The 11,388-nt window shown below is 47.1% G+C and overlaps 1 protein-coding gene across 1 annotated transcript in view; it reads right to left on the bottom strand.

Annotated features, from left to right (window-relative positions):
* TSHR (thyroid stimulating hormone receptor) overlaps positions 1-11,168 on the bottom strand; it is a 137,642-nt gene extending 126,474 nt beyond the window's left edge. The window contains exon 1 of the mRNA XM_015427026.1: positions 10,996-11,168. Within this exon, the coding sequence (XP_015282512.1) occupies positions 10,996-11,168 (173 nt within the window). The remainder of the gene's footprint in view (positions 1-10,995) is intronic.
* Between the last annotated feature and the right edge of the window lie 220 nt (positions 11,169-11,388).

Genomic DNA, 11,388 nt, shown 5'->3' on the forward strand with positions numbered 1-11,388 from the left:
GGAAAGAGAGACGGAGCGTGCCAGAGGTCGTGCGGGAGTGTCGGCAGAGGGGCGCTCGGGGTGACGTCAACCCCGCCCCCTGCCATTCTGAGGTCCTCTTCTACCCCGTCTTTTCCAAACCCTCGCCTCCAGAGCCACGCCGCTCCTCACGGGGCCCACTCACGTCGTGCCACAACGGCCACTGGGGGCGCCACCCCCAAGACCAAGGAGGAACGCGACAGAGCCACAATATACAAAATGATGATAAGAGGCAAAGAGCCGCATTAATTTTGGCCGGGAGCCGCATGCGGCTCTAGAGCCACGCGTTCGCCACCCCTGCTATAGAAGATTTGCTGGCAAAGCTCTCTATCAGAAGTTCAAGAAAACCAACTGTTTCAAATTCATTCATGACTCCTTACTTCCCTATCAGTTTAAACTGATATAGGAGAAAGAGGTACAAGATATTAATGCTTGAGTTAAGACAAACAAAGCTACTCTTGGTACTCCAAAACGCTTGTTCAGAAATACATCACACTTAAGTGCTGTATTTGCTCTGAGGGAAAATCTAGGCTTCCCCTCAAACTGAAGACAAAATTTTGTGCCTCCAGGCAAAGCAACCTATCTGCCTTGCTTTTCATCTGTACTTTCACAAGTCTCATTCACTTTCACTGATTGCATATGCTGTCCCTGTACTGAGCCTACATGTACTTATTTAGATATCTGCATTGGGAACCTGCAAGAGGAGGGATCCTGATATCATGGAAAGCCTCCTAGATAAACTGAACTATATGTACACAGATTCCATGCATATACTTTAGTGAACATGTTGCAGACAGGATCAGGGTCTGAAAGGAGCTACTGTGATCCAGGGTACCTTGGGGTTCCTTGGACACTTCAACAGGGCATCTTCAATGGTGGACAAGCTTCTCAGAAAGGTAACTTGACCACAACTCCCAGTATTCCTGACTGGGAGTAGAGGCAGCATGGTATATCCTGATCTCACGAGTGCTCAGAAGCTAAGCAGGATAAGTACTTGGATGGGAGATCACCAAGGAAGGCCCTGCAGAGGAAGACAGTGGCAAAACACCCCTGCTTCTCACTTGCCTTAAAAGCCCCTTGCTGGGGTTGCCATAAATCGGTTGTAACTTGATAGCACATTCCTATGCCGTACCAGTCTTCCTCTGCAATGTGCAGCTTTGTGTTGTGTTAAATTGTGTTAAGACAAGCATGGAATGTACAAAATCAGGGAAGGAAGACAATTCAAAACTTTGTTAAAAGCTCTGTTTTTTATAAACCTTAATTTATACAACTTTGGTTGTTTCTCTGATACAATTGATTTATTTTGGACCGTCTGACCTCTGTGTTTTTGAGTTAGTTGTCTCTAATAACTACTGATAATTGTTTATCATCATTATCAAAAGGTTCTTTGTGATAGTATAAATACACACTCTATTGTATTTATTTTAATACTATAGAAATGTTTTGTGTAAGGCAAATCACTTTCAGTTTTGCTTGAGGAGTGTTTCAGGGTGGATGTTTGAAAGCTCCCTCATGTTGACAACAAACCATGTACATAAAGAGAATTACTATGTGAGGGAGAAACCTAGCCAGGACCCCTTTCCCTGCTAAGCATCTAAGGGCAAGGATTCATTATAAAATGAGCACTTAATGAAGAAAAGTCTGGATTTGTGAATCTTTCTAGGACAAGAAGAACCTGTACAAAAAAGACAAGTTGTGCTTGAACCAAAATGGAACCAGGCTACTTATGCTTAATATCAAGAAGAGCAGCTTTTAAATTAACTCTAGGGGGAAAACTGGCAAGAGCTGGGACCTCTGGTTTGGGACGACTAATCGATGATGCAGTAGATGCTAGGGATAATATTGCTGGAAGTGAACTAGAACATGAGAGTGCAAATAGGACAGTAAAGGAAAGCCATCTAAGGAAACTTAAGGGCCATGGGTGGTGGAGATCCTCAGAATAGGGTGCGTCTCTGGGCCAATGCTAGAAGCCTCTAAGCCAAATGAGGAAACTGGAGTGCCTGGTGTTAAACGAGAAGGTGAGTGAAAAGAAAATCTGAGAAGACTGCTAAAAAAATCTCTGCTTATCTTTTGTCTGGGATGTACCATGGATGGGGTTGCCATAAGTCAGTTTATTTATTTATTTATTATTAAATTTATACCCCGCCCTTCCCCGTGGGGCTCAGGGCGGCTTACAAGGCAAGAAAAGAAGAAACTTGCTAATAAAACATCAATACTATAGTACAATTAAAACATCATAAACATTAAGGTGCTCAAAACTACATTCATTCCGGAATCTCAAAATCTCAGAGAGGGCAACCACAGCCCTAGCACAACCCAAACATTCCCAGTAGGCATTGATAATAGGTGTTAACAGAAGTTTCTACCTGGCCTCCTGAGCCCTAACCCCCCCCCCCCAAGTTGCAACTTGATGGCATGTTGTTATTATTTAGCCCACCCTCGCCGCACAAATAAGTAGTTCAACAGAGCTGGTGTGGGAATACCATCATGATTGTCACCTATGGAGTACTATTTAATTTTGAAATTTCTGCTCTCGCACTTTATCTGAATATTGTTCCAGCACTTTAGGATAATTGATTTGCTTATGGTTTTGGGTTGTTTTTATGATGGATTTTGATTGTATTTATATATGCATTTTATGTAAGCTGCCCTGATCCTGCCTTGGCAGAGAGGGCGGGGTATAAATTGAATAAATAAATAATTAAAGTGAGCAGATAAAAACTAGTATATAATGTAATATGATGTAGTTATGCAACTACTTGCCTGCACATTCTGACATGGTACACTCCCAATGGACTAGGGTTGCCAGACCCCCAGTCGGGGTGGTGGTTCCTCCGATTTCGGGGGCTCCAATCTACGATTAGCCAGCTGTCCAGCAGGGGAAGCCCCACCCCTGAACAGCTCCCTCCTGCGGTGTCAGCGTCATGATGTCATCTGGAATTGATGTCATCACGCTGGGCACATCATGCTGTAACGCTCTTGCATTTTGGCCAAAACTTTATGGTAACCATAGAGTTTTGGTCAAAATGCTAGAGCGTTGCTGTGTGAAACTTCCCAGCTACATCATCACGTGGCGTGAGCCAGAAGATTCAGGCTTGGCGTTGGGAGCCCCCAGCCACAAGCCTGGTAAGACCTGGCAACCCTTCAATGGACTGTACTACTTTCTTTTTCCAAACGAAAATTAGTATACCTAATTCTTAATGTGGCGAAAGCTGTGGATACATAAATCCAGAGACTGGAGTTTGGAACAGACCAGATAGACCTTTTTACAAATTTGAGAAAAGCCCCAGGTTTGCAGAAAAATATGAAATCTTTAAAAAAAATGTGGGGGTTAACCCCCCCAATAATAGAAAGAGTGCTTGTAGCTTTGAAAAAAAAAAGCCCTCTGTGGCTGTTGCTAGTTGAAGCCTTGGTTTCAGCCAGTAAGATGCAGAGGGAGGGGCAGGGTCCTTTCTAGAGCTGTTCTGGTCTTTGAGGGAGAATCAGAGTCAGGCCTGGCAACAATCAGAAGCAACATTACCTGGTATTTTTGGCCACTGTGTGACAGAGTGTTGGACTGGATGAGCCATTGGCCTGATCCAACATTGGCTTCTCTTATGTTCTTAACTTTATACCACATGAGTTCCATGGCTCATTTGGGCCCAGCTGCTTCCTACTGTTCAACAGCAGCCACCCCCAGTAGGGTATAGTACAGTGTCAGACAATGTTCCAAAAGATTCTGGTTCATATCCCCACTCTGACATGGAATCTGGGGGGGGGGGTCATGTTGGACCAGTTTCACACTCTCAGCCTAACCTATTAGTTACTATGGGGATAAAACAGAGGACAAGAAAACTGTGTAAGCAGCTCTGGGTCCCCACTGGGGAGAAATGTGAGGTATCAATATAGAATATAAAAAAAAAATATAGCTGAAGACAGGTTGGTGGCTGGGAAGGAGAGAAGGAAGCAGAGAACGGTGATGTTATGGGGGTTACCAGGAGAGGGAAATAGGAAATAGTTTGGGAAAGGGAGACACCGGGAAAGTAAGGTGCTCCTTGCAAGTCCTTGTGAGTTCTCCACTGCACAACTGGGCATGGCCTGGCAGCTGACACTGCACAATTTGGCCAAACTTTTCCCAGGGAAAAGGCTGCTGGGGTAGGGAGGGAGGGAAAAATGAATACAGGGGGACCAATAAAGGTAGGTTGTTTGGTGGGAAGGAGAGAGAGGTAGGAAAAGGGGAGAGACTGTGGGGGCTTTCAGGGAAGGGACAGAGGATATAGTGGGGGAGGGGGAAATGAGATGCCCCATGTAAGTCCTTGCGGGCCCCTCACTTGTTTTAAATTCCACAGGGAGTGGGTACCAGTCCCTTTCAAGATTTTAGAAAAACCATTATTGCCCTATCCCAATTTTCCTCTTGGAAAGAATGTCACCTATTACTTTCCCAATGCAACTATTAAGACAAGATTCCTGTTGAAAGAGGAACTTACACTGGCATGAACATTGGAGTAAATACCCCATGTAGATAGTTGTCATATGCATGGAACAGAGACCAGAATTGTCCTTTCTGCCCCTGCCTTTTCAGCATGCCCAATATCCATTTGTGGAGGAGAACAACCAGCCATCAATACAAATTGCACGAACAATATGGAACATAAAACATAACTGTAAAATTCACATCCACTACACATCTAGGATCAGCTCTATGCACAGACGTCAGATAGACTAAGGGGCAAGGCTGGGGATACAAGGCTGTGTTCTTGGTACCCCCTCCATGTGTACACCGAATGCCAGCACAGATTAGTGCCTCTTTTCAAATATATTTACTTATTTAAAACATTTGTATGCCACCTTTCTATGTTCTACCCAACGTAAGGTCCCCAAGATGGTGAACAATCAAAACAACATTTAAAATACAGGTGAAAATATATACAATATTTAAAATGACTAAATAAAACATATAAACGCAGAGACACACAAGTAGGAAGGACAGAGCTGTAGCTACAGTGGGGTATCTTGGGGCCAGGCCCCCCAGCTTACTGTCAAGGCCCCCCAACAGCCAATTTTTTATTTTATTTGTGGTGCTCACTTGGGGGTGTGCGCAGGGTGCCCCCTGACTTATTTATAGGCCCCCCAAATTTAAAAAATCTTGGCTACAGTCCTGAGGAAGGAGGGCTGGTGATATTTAATGAGGAAATGCCAAACGAAACAAGACAACAATAGAGGGAGACAGATGAATCTCCCTAGGGAGGGAGTCCCAAAGTTTTAGCACCACAACCTAGAGGGCCCTTTCTCAGGTTGCCACCCGTCTAGCCTCAGATGATGGAGGAATCTGAAGCAGGGCCTCTGAAGATGACTGGAGTGGTTAAGTATGTTCATATGAGAATAAGCTGGTCCTTAAGGTATGCTAGCCACAAACCTTATAAGGGTTTAAAGGTCAATACCAGCACCCCAAATTAGACCTGGAAGCAAATTACGAGCCAGTGTAGGTGGACCAAGGCTGCAGTGATATGGACCGTAGGACAACCCCAGTTAGGGTTGCTAAGTGTGAATTCAGCCGCAGCGGGGGACTTCCGGCTGGTGGCTGGAGCACGCACGCGCTGCATCCACGTCACCCGGAAGTGACGTGGGCACGGCGGGCATGCTGGGGGCGGGGCCACAACCATCCGAGGGAAAACCATAGAGTTTTCCCTCGGATGACCTTGGCCCCGCCCCCAGCATGCCTGGCATGCCCGCGTCATTTCCAGGCGACGTGCACGTTCAGGGCACTCTTCAAAGGTAACCCCTGAAGACCAATCCATCTGTGTGCTTGTAAGACTCTGCTATTTAGGGGATGAAGTCTGGGAATGGCTTGCTTTCCAGCTTTTCTTTTTCCAGCAAGCCTTTGTGCAGTGCATCAGCTATGAAGAGGAAGGGGGCATTCCTTCACCTTGGTTCCCTCTCTTCCTGGCCTCTGCCTCCCAGAGGGGCTTTGAGGACAAGACCTGGCCTCCTTCCTCCTTGGCTGTCTCCAGGCAGGCCATATAAAGGTGTACATGGGGTGGGACTTCCTCATGCTCCCACCAATGCATCCCAAGCCCCTTCAGTCACTGACCTCCCAGCCTATGGGCTGTCATCTCTTCACCCTCTCCAGCCTGCCATCCTCACTCCAAGTTTTTAAAGCCTCTCCCAGACCCTCCTCCTCAGGGTTAGGGTCCATCCCATATTTCCCCAGGCTGTTCCCGGCCCACTGGGCCTTCCATCTACTCCAGGGAGTTCCCAGAGGTTGCCCTCCCTTCCCCCAGTCTCCTGCTGCTCATGCAGGGCCAGTAGGGTTGCCAGGTCTCACCTTTCCTGTGGCGGGGGGCTCCTGGCCCCTCGCCGGGACTCTTCTGCCATGCACGCAAAGTTCCACCAGTGGTGGAACCACAGGAGGCCACCTGGCACCGCCATGGCAGGCTCACTAGGCTCCTCAGAATGAGGCAAGTGAGGGGGTGAGAGGGACAGTGCTGAAGTACCTTGGCCTCTGGCCTGTAGGGTCCCACAGGGTTCCATCTTGTCCCCTGTGCTTTTCAACACCTACATGAAACCATGGAGTGAGGTCATACAGAGGTTTGGGCTGGATTGTCACCAATATGCTGATGATACTCAGCTCTATCTTGCACTTCCAGCTGATCCCAAGGAGACTCTAGAAACCTTGAACCGGTGCCCAGAGGCACTTTTGGAGTACATGTCAGGAGCAATGTTCCCTTTAAGCTGTGGAGTTGTTGTGAGCAAAAATTCTACTTCATGAGCCAACATGAATACTCTGAAAGACACTGTATTATTCATGTCCCGCATCTCAGCCATGACATTAGACAACTGGTTTCAGTGCCTATACGCCATTTCACACATCACTAGATAGAAGTCACTTCTGTATAGGAATTAGATTTAAATCCCTACTCTGCTGTGCAAGTTCACAGGTGGCCTTGCGCCGGTCACTCTTTCTTTAGGCTAACCTACCTTACAGGGTTGTTGTGAGGATAAAATGGAGGAGGAAAAAATTATCTTGAAAGCCACACTGGGCTCCCATTGGAGAGAAAAGTGGCATATAAATAAAATGGCATTCTTCATCTTCTCTTTCTATAAAGGAATGGCAGTGTATTTCAAAAAGATGCACCAATATCTGAATTGATAGTATGCATTCAAATTAAAGAAAAAAGCCAAGATGTCCTGACCTTTTCCCGTAGTTTTTTTTTTTTTATTAACTTTGTTAAACTACTTCATATTGTAATTTCATAATTCTGACAAGCTTGCAAGTTCCTAAAATTCATTATTAAAAACTGGGAGAGAACCCTCTTGACATTTAAATCAATGGAGAATAAAACTGTTCATTTAAAACACTCATCTGCCACTTTTCCTGAATGCACCAGGCAGATTACGGAACAACCAAAAAGTTGCTCTGGAAAACGCTCAGCAAGTCTGCTTTAGGGAAGAAAGATTCAGGTGGGTAGCAAGGTTCCCTCTAAGCTGCGGAGTCTGGTGAGCAAAAATTCTACTTTATGAGCTGCTGGCATTAAAGTTGTGAGCGAGCGATTTGGCTGCTACATAACTTAGTTTGCTCTGGAGCCATTCTTCCTGAGCGGAGACAAAAATGTGTGAGCCGGAGGCTAAGAAACTATGAGCTAGCTCACACTAACTCAGCTTAGAGGGAACACTGGTGGGTAGCCGTGTTGGTCTGAAGCAATAGAAAAAAGTTTGAGTCCAGTTGGACCTTTAAGACCAACAAAGATTCATATCACTTCAGTGCAATGTGGGGTAGTAGTTAGAATGCTAGATTAGGATCTAGGAGACCCAGCTTTAGTTGACAACCAAACTTGAAATGATTGGTGATGTTTCCTGTTTATTCGGGCATCCAAAAATCCTAGCAGTACACTTGCTGGGTTATATGTGAGATCTTTTTGGGTAATTAATTTACACATTACTTGTCCCCTCCCCCATTCTGATCATGGGACAGACTCATCACACTTGTATGTATACCCTTTCCACACCACCAACAAGGATCTCCCTTATAAATAAAAGCTGAATGGTGGTGGCACTTCTCTAGAACATTCCACACGCTCCAAAATCTGTTCGCTCTCTCATCTGTCATTCAGATGGTCTCCCTATCCACTGGCTGCTTTGCCTGAGTCCTGCCTCCAACATTCTAAACATTTTGCTGTTCCTCCCCCCCCCATAGCCAGTCATAACGCAGAGGTTATTTGCATATGCAGCCTCATTGGCCTTTGCCTCGGAACACAGAGGTCGTTTGCATATGCGACTTGATTGGCTTTTGCCTCTAACATTCTAAACAGTTTGCTGCTCTGAGGTAAAATGTGTCCAATCTCCAGGTGAGGGCTGGAGATCACTCAGAATTACAACTGCTTTCCAGATGGCAGAGATCAGTTCCCCTGGAGAAAATGGTGGGCTCTGTATCCTTATATGCTGCTGAGGTGGCCCCCATATGACAGCCAATATGACATAGCAGTCAGGGCTTCAGAGCATGGGAGAGGCTGCAGGTGTGTGGGGGAGGGGGGAATAAAGGTAGGTTGATGATTGGCTGGGAAGGAGATAGGGTTGCCAACTCCAGGTGGGAAATTCCTGGAGATGTGAGGGATGGAGCCTGGAGAGGGTGAGGTTTCAGGAGGCGTGGGACCTCGGACAGGTACAACGCTATAGACTCCACCCTCCAAACCAACTATTCCCTTCTGGGGAACCATCGTTGCCAATCTCCAGGTGAGGGCTGGAGTTCACTCAAAATTACAACTGTTCTTTAGGTAGCAGAGATCAGTTCCTCTGGAGAAAATGGTGGACTCAGTGTCATTATACCCTGCTGAGGTCGCCACAGCAAATTGACACTGAGTGTCCAAGGCCAGGGCACCCACCCAAAGCCTCTTTCTAGAGGCCGTTGTATTTATTTCCACAACGGACCTTTTTCCTAGTCTTATATAAAACTCTGGATCTTAGAAGGCATCACATACCAATTATACATAATTCTGTAATGATTTTTTAAAATACCTTATAGAGTGAAATGTGCAGGATCTCTTATAAACAAAATTATTTTACCAGACATCAAAGGTATTATAGTGCTAGCCATGCTGTCCCATTGCATCTAAAGGTGTTCCTTTGATGTTCCGTCAGCATGAATGCCAAGAAAGATTTGGTTAAAGATAGATTTGAGTAGCATGATTGTCTTATAATCTGTTACCAACCATTTAAAATATATGTCAGCACTGTACCAAAATGTTAGGAGTTCAAGAAGGTGTGTGTGGGGGGGGGACAAAGAGATGAAGGGGGATTTTCTGAGCCTAAACCAGAGGTCATTTCGGGGGGGATCGGCTGCCCCGCTTCCGGCCCTCATTTAGCCAGGAGGAGGCAGGGGAAGAGGGAGGGTAAGTTGCTTCCTCCCTGCCTCTCCCCACCCCTGCCTGCCTGGGGCTAGGGAGGGCCTTCGCGGGGTTTCCTTGCACTCCCGCCGGCCTTGCAGGTCCACCGCCGGGCCCCTCATGGGGCTCGGCAGTGGAGCTGCAAGGCCACCGCCAGCAGCCGGGACCATTAGGGGCCGGGTGTGTGGCCTTATGACACACTTCTGGTGATGTCAGGGGGTGTGGCCTTATGACACACTTCCGGTGATGTCAGGGGGTGTGGCATATGCTAATGAGTTATGCTAATGAGTTCCCCTAGCTCTTTTTCTACGAAATGACCCCTGGCCTAAACCATGCACTCGTCGTCATACAATGGCACCTGATGGCTACAAGAGAGGGTGGCACACCCACTCAGTGGCTTCTTGGGTGGGCACTTAAGAAAGGTATGAAAGTTTGGTTTTTCACCATCCTCTGCCCTCCTGCCTTGAGGTCCACCACGGACCTTACTGAGCTGCCGCGTACCACCAGAGCAAAAGGAGCAGAAGAGGGGGAGCTACCACCTGCCAGGTCTCCACTTGGAACGGGTGCCCCGGGCTGCTCAGTTCACCATGCCCCACGTCTCCTGCACAGACAGCAACCGAAAGGCATCCAGAGCCGGCACAACTGAACCAGGCAAGCCAGCTGCCTCACGTTGCCCTCCCATGTGGCAGCAGAGAGCAGGAGCAAGGTGCACTTCCAGCCCCTTCCCCTTCCTCTCCCTTCCCCGCCCACCAAGCAATGCCGCTCTCTCCCACTGCTCCCAGTGGGTGCAACCACTTCCAGGTCCACTGGCTGCTTGGCTACCCCAGTTGCAGCTGCCCCCTCCCCGCCTCCTGTGAGCCCGAGTCTCCTTGGTAGCATTGGACTGCCAGGCGTCCCTTGTGGAGCTTTGACTACTCCAGCCACTTCTCCAAACAAGAATAACAGCCCTGGGTGGGCCAGTTCGTCATCCTGCACTTAGTCAAAAAGCTGTGCGCTAAGGGCTAAAAACTAGAGTGTCAGCGTACAGCAGTGCACCTTAGCGGGGACATTGGTCGGGAGTACCTTTACCAGCCTCAACTGCTTAGTCAGCTCCAGCCTTTCCTGATCCGAAAAGATCTGGTTACATCAATATTAAGTTACTGCAACATGCTCTACATGGGGCTGCTGTTGAAAAGTGTTTGGAAACTTTATTTGGTACAGATCTCTCCAGTCTTGGCCCATTTGTGCTTGCTCCCAGTCGGTTTCCAGGCACAATTCAAGGTGCTGGTGTTGACCTTGAAAGCCCTGAGCATCTTGGGAATGCATTCTCTCATACAAACCTATCTGACCACTAAGGTAATATTCAGAGGCCCTGCTTGAGAGCTGCCCTTCTAAGTTTAGGCAGGCGCCAACCCGAAAAAGAGCCTTCTTAGTTGTGGCACCCTTTTGTCACTGCAGTCCACCAGCAAGTGGAGACTTCTTTTAATTCGTCTGATTTTGATTCATCTGATTCATCTCAATGATCCCCCCTTCCTGCCCTATGTTTTCATTACTGCATATCTGTGCTTTTACATTTGGATTTTAGTTTTGGTTTTATGATATTTTTTATAATGTGCAAAATTTAACTGCATATACTCACAAAGTCTGGGTGCCCTGTGGTAGGTTGGGGATGAAATGGATCTCTGTGCAGGTGATCTTGAAGTGGTCCCAATCAGAGCAGTCACAAAGTGATGGACACACATCCATGCCTCTAGTCATCATTCCCATTTTGAACAGCAGGAGCAGCTGAAGGAATTCTGGCAACCGCAGCATCTTTCTGAGCCTACAGTTGCGGTGGCTTCATCTCCTTCTGTGATCCTTCCCCATACAGGGACCAAAGGTAACCTCTGAGGAGGGAACACAGGAACGCCCGTGTCTCTTCAGAAAATAATCTCTATTTCCTCCTCTCTGAAGGGAAACATAAAGGGTATAATGAGTAAAAGTGCAAAGACATTAATCCAGGCACACAACCCTACTTCCGGTTAGCGTACTC

The sequence above is a fragment of the Gekko japonicus genome, unplaced genomic scaffold (assembly GCF_001447785.1).
Source record: "Gekko japonicus isolate JY-2015 unplaced genomic scaffold, Gekko_japonicus_V1.1 scaffold368, whole genome shotgun sequence".
Lineage (NCBI taxonomy): Eukaryota > Metazoa > Chordata > Lepidosauria > Squamata > Gekkonidae > Gekko > Gekko japonicus.